At 36.8% G+C, this 15,569-nt stretch overlaps 1 protein-coding gene across 5 annotated transcripts in view; it reads left to right on the top strand.

The window, feature by feature from the left end:
• Positions 1-15,569, top strand: part of eml1 (EMAP like 1) — a 59,638-nt gene that overhangs the window by 20,215 nt on the left and 23,854 nt on the right. For all 5 annotated transcript variants that reach the window (XM_053633774.1, XM_053633775.1, XM_053633776.1 and 2 more), the window contains exons 2-3: positions 8,184-8,366; positions 10,734-10,863. In XM_053633774.1, coding sequence (XP_053489749.1) covers positions 8,184-8,366; positions 10,734-10,863 — 313 coding nt within the window. The remainder of the gene's footprint in view (positions 1-8,183; positions 8,367-10,733; positions 10,864-15,569) is intronic.

The following is a 15,569-nucleotide window of genomic DNA, read 5'->3' on the forward strand; positions in this document are numbered from 1 at the left end:
CAGCAGCAGGGCATGGCGATGAGCTGGTACCACATTTTAGCACCTAAACCATTCTTCGTGATTAACACTAAAAACTATTAAATCATAACCTACTGTAGGATCAAGCAGGCAAAGAATGGTGCGCCACCTTAATAAGCTGACTGTTGAGACCCGTTGCTGATCTCAGGTTGTTTGAGGACACGTTCCTGTCCCTTGGGAGCCGTTTGTCCCTCATCAACTTTTTTCTTTCTTCATCCATCCTCCTCCCTTCCTCCTCTTCTTCCTGAGGGGTCACATGTGAAGCCTCTCTAATGATTCCTCAGCTGCTTTTGGCTCCTAAACAAAAGCCAGGCTAGTTTCCTGTGTGCGCTATGTTTGATCAGATCCAGTGATTTGCTTGCTCTTCTTTTTTGTAGAGTTTATATTAGATTAGCTGATGGGTTTTTATAATGTGCTCCATCACATAAGTGAAGTAATTACACATGAATCATTGACACCTCAAGACAAGCAGGTTCATTTCCGTCTGATGGCACAGCTTCAAGACAAGCACTGACCTTGTTTCTGTGACCCTGGGTTGTGAAAACAGCAAGGTGTAGGGGGAAAACAAGCTGTTGTAATCCATTTATAGAACATAGACCTCTGCCCTCCCTTCCATTCCCTTTCTCTGCATGGAGGTTTCATGTGTAAATGGCAGCTTATTGATTGAAGAAAGCACTGATTCATGCATGTTAAATTCCAAAAAAAAATTATAACGTGCGTTTTTATTTCTGTTGAATGAAAACAGGATTGTATGAATGCTCTCAATGCTTTCAACAATGGATTTGCCTTACTGTGCATATTATTTATTATTTATAGCGTTTATATAGAATCGTATATTATATTGTATACTAATTTATCTTCAAGTGATTTATTCATAGTTTATTCTACTTCACAATTTCATTACTATATATCTGGTCTATCTCTATGGGTGCAATTATACGGCATATGGTACCATATTTTTTAATAGGAGGCTCTCAATTCAATACATCTGCATATCAAATAATACATTCAACAGACTGAATAATATAGCAGGCTATTTGTCATAATATTGCATGAGGTGTGATAAATATTTAAATGGAACCAAGCTCATACTACCTCCTAGTGTCCACTTAATTTTAAACCAATAAAGGCTACAGGGATATTTTTGTTTTTTTTGTTAGCCAAAATGCTAGCATAATACAGGGTGTCACAAAAGTCTCCATACATAGTCCCCTATGTATGGCAGCACCACGTCGACTGTGCCTTTATCAGATGTTCGTCCACTTCTTGATTAGTCTGCAACACTATCAGGGTTTTCGCATTTCTTAATAAGTTTGGCAGCTGTGTCGTGTGTGTATGAACATTTGTGAAAGACAGTTTGCTAAAATGTGTTAATTTCCCATACGTTTGGAGACTTTTTGGACACCCTGTAGTGTATTAGTACAAGAAAAACAACAATGGCAATGGTTAGCAGCAAGCAGGAACTGAAAGATTATCCCAAATCTGTAAGGTCTGGTATATGGGAACACTACAGGGTTCTGTTAAATTTACGATGCTGGCAGTCAGTGAGTTGTGGACCGAAACACTACAGAGTGCTGAATCTGCCAAATATGAGTACAGTACACTGGTGTTAATACCACAAACATGTCTGATATCACCCTTCTGTGTCTGTCTTTAAAACTAAATGAAAACATGGAGAAACACACACACCCACACAGACACACACACACCCACACAGACACACACACCCACACAGACACACATCTAGGGCTACAGAGAGATGCATGACTCTGACAGCACAACTGACTAACATCTGAATTTAGTAAAGCTCCATGCTTTAGACGCCTTGTGAGTCACACTAGTGAAGGCTAAGCTATGTTTCCTTTTGTTACATACTATAGTAATGCACAGATTTATTATTCATTATATACTGCCAAGAGTCTGAAGGGATCATGTGAACAGTCATTATTAAGTTTCAGTCATTGTACTTTTATAATGTTGAACATTTTAATCAATTGAAAATTTAAACCCAAGGGACATATTCAAACAATGTTTATTTTTGCTGTAACGAAAATGTAGTGTATTGGGACACCACTGTATCATATCAGTTTAGAACTTTGTTTATTGTTACACCTCTAGTTTCTGTCTGTCTCTCTGTTTGTCTGTCTAATTGGTTGCCAAGCAAGGACAGGATCGCACCACACATCTAAAATCCTTTTGGCCCAGTAACGTCTGGATTTTACCTCATAAGAGCAGAAAAAGCTTTAAGGCCTAGAATTATCAAGACACTTGCTGTTCTAATCCTTTCAAATCTCCTCATCAGGCTGCTGTTGAGTGATTTTGCATCGGGAGCTCAGAGTGTCGGGATTGAGTCAGGGAGGACAGCCGGTCTCTGCGAACAGAGACTAAAGATGTATTATTAATGAGTTCAGAGCACTATGAGGGAGACTTTAAAGTGATACATTTTGCTTTGATAATCCACCAACATGTTTGTGCACCCCTTTCTTTCAACTGTCTGCACAAAGACACTGGATATAATAGCAATCAGTGGTAATCACATGCACAGTGCATGTTATAAAGTCAAGACAGAGATGAAGAGCAGTGAGTCTGTGCATTCAGTGAACTAATTTCCTTGGCTGGTTTAAAATGAATGCAAAATATTCATACACTGTGGATCAGTTACAGTTCGTACCCTGACTTGTCTGAACTGAAACTGAAAAACATCAGCTGTTCTGCAGTGTATGTATCTTAATATAAATCAAGAGGCAATGAAAGTGATACAAAGAGAAACAGAGCAAATGCAGTGTGTTTCCACAGGATATAGATGTTTGCCAATCTGGCTGTGTTCTGTAAAATTGCCCCAACCCCCCAACACCCCTTTAAAAAAAAATTATTATTAAAGCAAGCAATCATGCTGGATTTCTCCTTATTTTACCCGTAAATGCTTTTTTAATGTGGTCAAATAGGTTTCCTAATTAATTCTGGCTATCATTAATGGTTGAGATCATTTTATGGAAGGCATTTGTGTTTTATGAAGGATATGATTAAATGTGTGTTTAATTGTGCATCCCTTTTCTTTTAGCATAAAATTGAAGTGCAATTGTGGAGTGCTTTCAGAGAAAGTGCCCTAGCAGAGTGGAGCAGTGACTAGTTAAAGCAGATATATTCAGCCTTTTCCATGGAAACCCAAGTTAAACAAAAACACATCATCAAACACATACTCTGGAATAAGAGTGCAGCGAAAACTGGAGCCATTTTATATTGCATTTAATCTTTTCTGTTAAGAAAATTGTATGTAATTCGTCACTTTGTTTGCCGTTACTCACAGTGACATGCATTAGCATTCAAAGCATACCTGGGCTCCTTGTCTTAGAATGAAATCATTAAAAACATAACTGAACACTTTAGCAATGTCCCTATCTTTCATAAATATTTGTCTTGTACACAACATAACAATTGTTTAGGTTAAGGTTCGATACACAATGTCGTAGTGCTGGATGTTCACATACCCATCACGATATTTTTATGAAACATCATTACTAATATCTGTTGTTGTTTTTCTTTTCTTTTATAGATATTCCCTACTTTTCTTTTAGCTTAATTAGAAATCCACTGAATTTAACAAATTAACTAAATACCATTGTGCAAAAAAATCAAAAACAAAACTGTTCTGGACAGGCAGTTCCACTGACTGCTTCACTTTTATCATATCATTATAATATCACTCTATGTTATCCTTCTGAGAACAGCCTGCACATTCTCTTCAATCATGATAATGGGGCATTTTAATAAAGGCATGAAGGCAAATTGTTCGTCACCACAAGTGAACCGTAAAGATGGTCAGTTTTCTGTCTTTTATCAAGATAATGTGGCCAATATACAAAACAATGTATAGTAGATGTTTTGACTTAATATTATAGACACTTTTGTAGAAAATGTTGTGTTACCGTATCTAACTGGGTGAAGTACATCGCTTGTATGGAATTAATCATTATTCGTTAGTGCACAGTAATCAATGTAATTGTTAATGTAGCGACGGCAGCTGAATTTTTAAGTGAAGTGGCTGGAGGCCATTAAATGGGATTTGTGTGTGTGTGTGTGTGTGTATGTGTGTGTGTGTGTGTGTGTGTGTGTGTGTGTGAGGCAGGCTTATAAATATGCAGATGAATTGGGATAGGAAACTTAATCACTATCCACTGTTTTTATTTGTGAAATATATTTAACTTAGTTAATGAAATGGGATTTTGCTAGCAGTGTTTTTTTTAAACCATATATGTACTGATTTTATGATTTATGATCGAATTTATCATACATTATACATTTTTAATCTATTATTATTATTATTATTATTATTATTATTATTATTATTGTTGTTGTTGTTGTTGTTGATGTATTATTATATGACAGGATATTAATTAATGTCTTCTTTTAAAATAACTTTTATAAATGGTACATATGTGTACATATTATTAAAATGTAGAGCAAAATTATTTTACTTCTGGTATTATACTGGTATTATGATACATTAATCAGTTTTCAGTTGATATTTTTAGATTTTGCCATACACAGTCTGACAATCAGGTATATTTTCTTTCCAACCTTTAACAATATTTTCTATGTTACATTTTTTAAAAACAGATGCTTATAGTGCATGTGTATAGATCCATGTAGGGGTTTCAACAGCTGAACCCACATTAAACAAATACTGTACATATAATTAACTGTGCAAAATAGTTATTAAATATTTTTGCTTCATTAGGACAACCATAAATTTATCTTCATCCAGTTTTATAAACTCAGTCCTTGCACCATCATCATTAATCAACCTTTATAACATGCCATTGTTCAAAACTATTATTTGTACTACCTTATTACCTTAGCAGCTGCTTCCTCCTTTTGCATAATTAATGAAGACATTATTGTCTTAAAGAGAGGTGGTGTTTATCAATGTTTCATGATTTTTATTTGCTTTTGTGTGTGTGTGTGTGTGTGAGAGAGAGAGAGAGAGAGAGAGAGAGAGAGAGAGAGAGAGAGATACAGAGAGTATACAGTAATATGACAACCAAAAATTTGTGTGGCGTGAGGGGGAGGCATCTCAAACCATCTCCAGCTGGGTCTCTTTGCTGTTTGCTGGTCAGCACATGGTTTTCATCAGAATGATCTACTAAACAAAGAAAATATTTCTCTCATGGCCGTTTATTTTATGGAAAATCACATATATTGCACATGTGATCATAAGTTATAATATATGATGATGTGAGTAATATGTGATCACATGTAAAACCATGCGAAGGTACATTTTAGCATCATGCCCTGAAAATTAACATGTAGTAAACTCAATTCAAGTAAATATGTGACATCATGTGAACAGTATGTGATCACACCTGAAAAAAGGATTACTTATGTGAGAAATTCACATGTGGAAAAATTAACATAAAAATAGATCACATGAGATATCATGTGTGGAAAAAATACAATCATATGCCTCATATGTGAAAAAGGAATGTAAAACTAAATGAATCATATGAAAAAATGACATGCGGAAATGAAAACACATGCACTAAATGTGATGTCCTGAAAAATGTGTAAAACCTAAAAACCTAAATGTCAAAGGGGTGAAGTTCATGTAACATTTGTTGCAGATAGTGTTAAGCCAGGTTCACACCATATGGTTTTGGCCACGGTTTGGTCGTCTTAGACAAATTTTGAGAATCCTAAAAGATTCCTATAATCCCAGGCCAAAATCTGTAGTCTTTGATCGCTAGTTTGACGCGTTCCCCGACAAATTTTTCCTCAGATGAAATTCTGAGGCAGTGTCTGGCAGTGTCAGAAAATAACGACACACAGTATTAAGAATGGAGCGTATGTAAACTTTTGATCTGTTTCATTTGTGTAAATTAAGTTATTATTATTGAGTCTTGTGGACTATATGTAAACATCTGTTATGTGAAACAGCTGATTCAGGGCAGAACTTAATAAAAAACAAAATGCAATTTTTATGATCCCGCTTATTTTATTTATTTAATTAATTAATTAACTTATTATCATTTTGCCGATTCTGCAAGAGATAAACTTGTGACCTCAACTGTATACAAAAAATGTTCAAAACAAATAACATTCACATGCAGGTCTTTTTTCACATTTACAGTGCATCCGGAAAGTATTCACAGCACTTCACTTTTTCCACATTTTGTGATGTTACAGCCTTATTCCAAAATGGATTAAATAATTAGTATTTTCCTCAAAATTCTACAAACAATACCCCATAATGACAACATGAAAGAAGTTTGTTTAAAATCTTTGCAAATTTATTAAAAATAAAAAACAAAAAAAGTACATGTACATAAGTATTCACAGCCTTTGCCGTGGCACTCAAAATTGAGCTCAGGTGCATCCTGTTTCTACTGATCATCCTTGAGATGTTTCTACAACTTGATTGGAGTCCACCTGTGGTAAATTCAGTTGATTGGACATGATTTGGAAAGGCACACACATGTCTATATAAGGTCCCACAGTTAACAATGCATTTCAGAGCACAAACCAAGCCATGAAGTCCGAGGAATTGTCTGTAGACCTCCGAGACAGGATTGAGTCGAGGCACAGATCTGGGGAAGGGTACAGAAACATTTCTGCAGCATTGAAGGTCCCAATGAGCGCAGTGGCCTCCATCATCCGTAAATGGAAGAAGTTTGGAACCACCAGGACTCTTCCTAGAGCTGGCCGCCCGGCCAAACTGAGCGATCAGGGGAGAAGGGCCTTAGTCAGGGAGGTGACCAAAAACCTGATGGTCACTCTGACAGAGCTCCAGCATATCTCTGTGGAGAGAGAAGAACCTTCCAGAAGAACAACCATCTCTGCAGCACTCCACCAATCAGGCCTGTATGGTAGATTGGCCAGACCGAAGCCACTTCTCAGTAAAAGGCACATGACAGCCCGTCTGGAGTTTGCCAAAAGGCACCTGAAGGACTCTCAGACCAAAGTTTGAACAAAGATTGAACTCTTTGGCCTGAATGTCAAGCGTCATGTCTGGAGGAAACCATGCACCACTCATCACCTGTCCAATACCATCCCTACAGCGAAGCATGGTGGTGGCAGCATCATGTTGTGGGGATGTTTTTCAGCAGCAGGAACTGGGAGACTAGTCAGGATGGAGGGAAAGATGAATGCAGCAATGTACAGAGACATCCTTGATGAAAACCTACTCCAGAGTGCTCTGGGCCTCAGACTAGGGTGAAGGTTCATCTTCCAACAAGACAATGACCCTAAGCACACAGCCAAGATAACAAAGGAGCGGCTACAGGACAACTCTGTGAATGTCCTTGAGTGGCCCAGCCAGAGCCAGACTTGAACCCGATTGAACATCTCTGGAGAGATCTGAAAATGGCTGTGCACCGACGCTCCCCATCCAGCAGTGCACTGCTGCATACAAGATGGTGCTGGACACAACTGACTGATAGAACATGTGTAACATTGTGTTGCATACATTAAAAAACCTGAGTTTCCTTAAGAAGTAGAGTCTGCACTGTCATTTCCAGTAGACTGTCTCAGGGTTACATGTCCAGTCCAGTCTGCTGTACAGCTGTACACCCAGATATTTGTATGTCTCCCATATACATGAAATATATTTATGTAATAAACTATTTAGAAGCAAATACTGCATAGTTTGCTAATAAACAATTTCTTCTAAATCTTTGTAAAATATGAATAAACCTCAATAAATGCATACATTAAGAAATTTGAAAGCAAATATTTAAAAGGGGTCCTCAATTATAAATATAATTACATATTGAGAAGTGTTGGGAACAGAAAAAGCTAGAAACTGTATCATCTAGAAACAGTGACATCATATCAACTGTAACGGTATCAGTTGGGCTCTAGGACTAGTGTTGAGGTCTGCTGGTGTAATAAGTTCAAAATAATTGATTAAAAATAAAACTAAATAAGGAAACTTCTACATTACTGATACATTAATATTAATACAATATGAAAATATATAAAAATATATCAATATTACCATATAAAATATATCAAAATATATTTTTTACTTTATACAATAATTCTTCTTTAATTGGTCATTTATTAGTTGTACATCTTTAATTAATAAACAACATATTACTTGCTTATAAATGGTTTATTACTGTATTTGTTGATTTGCGTGCGTTTGTGTATGTGTGTGTGTGTTGTAGATGACAGTGCCTCAGCGACAAGCAGCATGGAGGTGTCGGACCGACTTGCATCTTTGGAGCAGCGTGTTCAGATGCAGGAGGATGAGATTCAGCTGCTTAAATCAGCTCTAGCCGACGTGGTGAGGAGACTCAACATCTCAGAGGAACAACAGGCCTTTCTGAGCAGGAAGGGACCAACCAAAGGTAACACACACACTGTTACATAAACTCTCACACAGAAGCATGACTGTATCATGTTTTCAGGTTTAAAACACGCAGTGTGTCAGATTTTCGTTTTTATATATATATATATATATATATATATATATATATATATATATATATATATATATATATAAAATATATATATATACTCCTTGATAAATGTGTGGCGGTCTCTGAAAACCCTCCACGTGGTAAAAGTTTTGACATTTTCAATGATACGATGTAAGTTTTCCTGAACTGAAGTATGTTTCTCTACTGAATGCATCTAAAACCACAAGTACCATTCTAGCATTTTGGACCTAAAAGTGAAAAATGTTACTCTCAGCATTTAAACATGAGCCTCATCATAATCTCTTCACTCAATCTAACACTGGTGCTAAATAATAATAATAATAATAATAATAATAGTAATATTAGTAACAATAGCTGATTAATATCCAGTCAGTTCTATTACCACTGTGTAAATGTTAAACTGGCACCTTAACCAATGCAGTCTTTGCAGGATGATAGCCTAGACATTTAGGCACATGCAAAGAAATACTGTAGAGCAAAGATGCCTTCAAAATAATGAAATTAAATGTTTCTACATTTAAAATAAATAAATAAATAAATACTGTAAAGAGCAATAAACAGTAGCAAATGAAACAAAGTCAATATTTGGTGTGACAAAAAAATAAAAATAAAATTAGTCATCTCCTGTACAATGTGTGCAGTTTTATAAGGAAAATATCTGTAAGTTTTATTGAGCATTTTGCAGAACCAGCCACAGTTCTTCTGGTGACTTCTTATTTTTGCAGCAAAACCCAGCAGCATTCATTTTGTTTTTTTGTCTAGAAAGTGGTCTCTTACGTAATATGCTGCTTTCTTTACATTTTTCTGTAACATTTAATTTTGTGCTTGAAAACTGATGTTTGGGAATCTAAAATGTCTTTTGTACTGACTCGACAATGTATAACAAAGCTTGTACTAAAAAATAGGGTGGCTAAAACTTTTGCACAGTACTTTAGATATCTACAGTATGGCAGAAGAATTTTTTTTTTTTTTTATCAAAATCCAATTTTCTAAACAGTAGCCCAAAGCCCTTCCACACTGTTACCTTTAGCTTTCACTCTCCTCTTTCACTTTGAAGTGAATCAGGGATGAGTAAATCTCCCACTGCAGGGAGCAGTGGTGCCAAATCAAGCATGTAGGCAGGTTGTGTTATTTATTAAACAGAACACACAGCTTTCACATCACTGGAACTAAACACTGCAGAGAACAGCGGTGTGCATGTCCACCGAAAATGGAGGTTTGGTGGCTGAAAGTAATTTTAAAATTTTTGAGAAATATTATTGATACACTCTATCATTTGTTGTGTGGAATAATCCTGAGCATGTATAATGTAGGATCCCAGATATAAAATCTAGAAAGCGATTTGTCATCATGCAGCAGCTTGGCTTGCTAATGATATGCTGACCTTGTATTACTAATACCACTCGCCTTCTCCACAGCAGAGGGGTAGAAGTTAATTGGGGTACCTTGTGATCTAAATCAAACCGGCACACTTTTGATGTCAGACACTTTTTAACTAGACATACTATAAGATCTGGCACTGCCAACTTTCAGTCTGAGCAGAAACAACTTCCCCATCATGTACTGACAGACACATTTCTGTTTTAGTCATTGCTGATTGAAGCACCTACATTTCTTCTGGTCCCTTTGTGCCTGTGCGAAGTGTTCATGAAGTCAGTCGTGTCTGCATACCTTCAGTTTGACAGATTTGTCTGAGGCCTTTCTGATTCTTCTCTTTCTATTTTCCTTCCTGTCTCTTTCTCTTGGTATCTCTTTCATCTCTTTCTGTAGTGTTTCTTCCAAATATGCTGCTTATACGCCCAGCAGCCAAGCGAGAAACATGAAAAAGCTTCTGCAAATCTGCAGAGATGAATTTTTAATAGGGCTGGTACACAGGGTAATATAAATAAAGATTCCTCTCTCTCGAGCTCTGCTGTCAGCAGCTACACTGTAGGTGTACTCTAACGAAACTAAACTGGAACAAAGGTATACTGTACTCAATCCAGGACATCTGAACTGCACACATGGCATGGTTCATAATAAATTATAAATAAATAATCCTGGTAATAATTAACCGGACCCATAGTTCTGAAGAATACGTTGCCCTTATTAATGTCCCATTTGTATTCAACGTGCATAGATTAAGCTGTAATGCCACTGTGTCACACTGTGCAGGTCATATGTTCATTTATTATACATTTTAATATTGATTACTGGACAGCTTTTTTCATCTCTGCTTTGTGGGCTGTGGGAAAATCTAACATCTTACCTATTTTCTGTCCTTTTGTTTCACAGCCAGGCCAATGATTGCAACACTGCCATTGAAGCCCACAGTCCACAATGGCAATGTCCTACCAAAGAAAATCGCCACTCTGCTCTCACCCTCAGGCTCCAAGAAAGACAACAACACACCAGCGACCAAAAGGTGAGAGACTATGACCTTCATTTAGACCGAGAATGAAGGATTTCAGATTTTATTAAAAAAAATAAAATAGCTACCTCTCTTTTTCTTATGGCTCATAAACATTGTTCAAACTGTAATTAGTAAAAATGTATCAAGCAAACAAAATGTTAGTAGGTTGGACGCCAGAGATAATATTTAGGTTTTCAGGAGCTATAACACGATTTTTAGCTAACTGAGGTCTTTGGGTTAGGACAGCAATCTTGGAAATATAGGTAACAAACGATGGACTCGGTATTCAGACAGCTGTTAACATTTTAATGGGAAAGAAAAGAAGAAACAGTGTGGGAGGAACTTACCAACTTGCTCAATCCCTACAACCCTACACCCTTTCTTCAACCACCTGTCATGTCATTGTACATAATGCAGTAACAAAAAAAATAGTGCCTCACAGCTTGCTCTCAGGGGGATTTTGTCAAATATTTGCTAAATATACCTATGTATACATAATGGACCAGCATTCCATGTAGGATGTTTTGCCAGCTCATGCCCAGTGTTGATGGATACACCAGAACCCTGACCAGTATAAAGCACTGTTTTTACATTTGATTATGCGATTAAAGATGCGATCACTTGAAAAACATGTGTACATGTGTAAACATGTGCATTTTACCTGAAACTGAACACACTGTATGATATCAAGTTAACCCATGTAACATTGTGTGAAATATAAATGCACTGTCCACTTTATTAGGAACACCTGTACACCTGCACATTCATGCAGTTATTTAATTAACCAATCATGTGGCAGCAGTGCACTGTAAAAAAAAAAAAAAAAAATCATGCAGATACACATCAAGAGCTTCAGTTGATGTTTACGTCAAACATCAGATTGAAGAAAATGTGTGATCTCTGGAATAAGAATCTGAGGCTATCATGGGCACAGACTGGACAGTTGGAGACTGGAAAATAACCTGGTGATTTTTTTTTTTTTTTTAATCTCCAACTGTCCAGTTTGGGTGAGTCTGTGCCCATGATAGCCTCAGATTCCTGTTCTTGGCTGACAGGAGTGACACCCAATGTGGTCTTCTGCTGTGCAATCCATCCACCTCAAGGTTTGATGTGTTGTGCATACTGAAATGCTTTTCTGCTCACTGCGGCTGTAAAGAGTGATTGTTTTGAGCTACTATATCCTTCTTGGCAGCTCAAACCAATTTTGCCATTTTCCTCTGACCACTCTTATGAGCGAGGCGTTTCCACCCACAGAACTGTCACTCACTCAATGTTTCTTGTTTTTCTCACCACTCCGTGTAAACTTGGGCAAGGCACTTAAAAAAGAGGCAACTTAAAAAAAAGAAGTCAATTTCGAATAAAAATGAACATGCAAAAAGTATCTCATCATGTGTAATTGTGTGGAAAAATTAACATGAAAACATCACAAGCATTACATATAAAAAAGTGTGAAACATAAAATGTGAAGCCACACGTGTAAATTTCATGTCAAGTTTATGTGACAGTTCTGTAAGGGAATGAATGAATGACATATACCTACAGTATGTACATAGAAACAACTTCATAGAAGGTTATATGTACTGGTTTTAAAAACATTGTTTAATGCCTTAGAGACTGTAAGTTCTGTGTTGATAAGTTTTCTAATAGGGTTTTACAACAAATTTTTGTACGAGCTAGTACTAGTACAACCACTGATAGATTTTTGTGGCGTTACAGTAGTCTATAGCAGGAGCCAGTCAACACATATAGTGGAAGCAGTAATAATATCTTTCATTTTCAGTTGATATGTTGTACTGTATTTATATTTAGTCTAAAGTGGAGCCTTATGCACTCATTACCCAAAGAGACTCTAGCTTTAGCAGTAGTGTGGTAACAACCAAAACTGCTATCTTTGCCTTATAGACCTGGCTCATATCACATACTGCAAAGAAATCAAATGGTAAACTTCCCAGAAAGAACCATTTTAATGTAAAAACCCTCTGTGTAATTGTCGAATCATGTGGAAGTTTTGAAAAATCAGTGGAATTTCCCTTTAAAACCCCTGTTATCAGAGATTGAGTGCTCTTCACAGTCAGATCATCAAGGGACTAGTTGTCACTATAAACAATAAAATTGTCCTACTACCGTCTATCTCTGCGTCTCCTGCACGCATCGTACCCATATCAGAAATGCCAACATGTCACAGGAGCCTGATAATATAATCTCTCACTGACACACACATCCACAGTGATTAAACCTGATATTTCTCATGAGTAGCAGGGTAACAGCCGCTACAGCCATTGTGGTGATGTCAGTCTCAGTGCACACTGATGCTCTGTGTGAAAGAATAACTGTGAAGAATAACAATGAGTAAAGGTGATCCATCTTCTTCCTGTCACACACACACAATAAATATGCACTTCAGATGTTGTCTGGCTTGGAGCTTAATTATAATTTAAGGATAGATGTATGACTGTGTAAAAGGCCAAGGTCAATAGAGAAGTTGAGTGTAAGAATGAATGAATGAATGTGCATATTAACATATATTTATATATAATATGTTTGTGTGTATGTGTGTGTGTGTGTATATATATATATATACACAATATATAAATAAACTATATTTATATACAGTGCATCCAGAAAGTATTCACAGCGCTTCACTTTTTCCACATTTTGTTATGTTACAGCCTTATTCCAACGATTTCAAACAAACTTCTTTCATGTTGTCATTATGGGGTATTGTTTGTAGAATTTTGAGGAAAATAATGAATTTAATCCATTTTGGAATAAGGCTGTAACATAACAAAATGTGGAAAAAGTGAAGCGCTGCGAATACTTTCCGGATGCACTGTAAATGTGAAAAAAGACCTGCATATGAATGTTATCTGTTTTGAACATTTTTTGTGTACAGTTGAGGTCACAAGTTTATCCCTTGCAGAATCTGCAAAATGATAATAATTTAAATAAATAAATAAATAAATAAAATAAGCGGGATCATAAAAATTGCATTTTGTTTTTTATTAAGTTCTGCCCTGAATCAGCTGTTTCACATAACAGATGTTTACATATAGTCCACAAGACTCAATAATAATAACTTAATTTACACAAATGAAACAGATCAAAAGTTTACATACGCTCCATTCTTAATACTGTGTGTTGTTACCTGGATGATCAGCGACTGTGTTTATGTTTTGTGATAGTTGTTCATGAGTCCCTTGTTTGTCCTGAGCAGTTAAACTGTTCTTCACGAAAATCCTCCAGGTCCTGCACATTCTTTGCTTTTCCAGCATCTTCTGCATATTTGACCCATTTCCAACAGCAGCTCTATGATGTAGAGATCCATCTTTTCACACTGAGGACAACTGAGGGACTCGAACACAACTATTACAAAAGGTGCAAACATTCACTGATGCTCAAGAACGCAACACGATACATTAAGAGCCGGATACTATAATCCTTACCTAATAAAACTTTCCTTCTACTTCATCTCCTTCACTCATTTCTTTCAAACATCTTCAAACCATCTGTCTTGCCCCTGTATATCTTACTCTTAGATTCTTTTCTGTTCCTATGTTGCATGCTTTGTGCACAGTGTGTCCAGTCTGTCCAGCCCATTCAAGTTTCCACTCAGACCGTCCTATAGGTGAGAATATGTGTTCTCTGTCATTTCCTTTCCATGAGTGCTATACACTACTTTATTTTACGGTTTGGATATTTGGATCCAGGCTTTCATATGTACAAATTGAGTTTGCCTCTACAAACATCTTTCTCACATGGATTTGGTGACATTCTTTGGCCCCATCACAAAGCTCCATAGTTTCCATCATCATCAGACTCTCTTAAAGCTCCCACTTCAACCCACAATTTCTTTGATGACTGAAAGCTGTGTAGTCTCTTGATTAACTGTGTGTGCTCCAATTTAGTCCCTGAAGTTTCATTCTTAACAAAAGCACCTCTTCAAGCTTAAGCATCCAGCAGCTCCCTTCACAGAGGATAACATCACCAGCCAGTGACTGACCTGAAAGAGCTTTGCCTATGCAGCCTGGATTAGGCTTGGCAACCAATAAGCTGCTGATAGAGACGTTTTCTTTGTTTGGGTGTTTTGAAAGGGCAGCCATTCTCTGTCCAGGCCTCTCTGCCCACCCTAAGCCATTACAAACCCGGTGACGAGCGTGTCATGGGAAAGCAAATAAAAATATGCTGGCCTGTCCAGCTAGATCCAGCATGAGTCTTGTGTTTGTTTTCAGTAATTGTGAAGACTGGTTATTTGGTATAACAGACTGTCAGTGGAGGATGTGTCCTGCGTTATCTCCCCAGCACGATTTCCTCTTCTCTGAGAAAATGTTTATGCTCATGCACATGGCCAGTTCCTGACTAAAATGCAGCCTGATATGTTAAAAATAATTCCTCACAGAACAGCACTGTGCTTTTAAGAACTACAAAATATGTTTTTTGTGTAATTTTTCCAATGTGATAATTGTTCGATTTATGGGATTTGGAAGACACCATTATTTGGCAGATTTGCCCATGAAAGTCCCCATGAAATCAGAATTGAAGTATTGTGGATTTTAGCATGAATATGTTAGCCTTAAAAGACATTTAGAAGATATTTGCCTTATAAATATACAGTCTCTCTCTACCACCAATACGGATAAACAATTTTGATGACATCATTCTGCACTTCAGCTTCTCATCAGATTTTCTGTCCAATCAAATGCTCCCTAGAATCGGAAGTG

Source organism: Ictalurus furcatus, chromosome 9 (assembly GCF_023375685.1).
Source record: "Ictalurus furcatus strain D&B chromosome 9, Billie_1.0, whole genome shotgun sequence".
Lineage (NCBI taxonomy): Eukaryota > Metazoa > Chordata > Actinopteri > Siluriformes > Ictaluridae > Ictalurus > Ictalurus furcatus.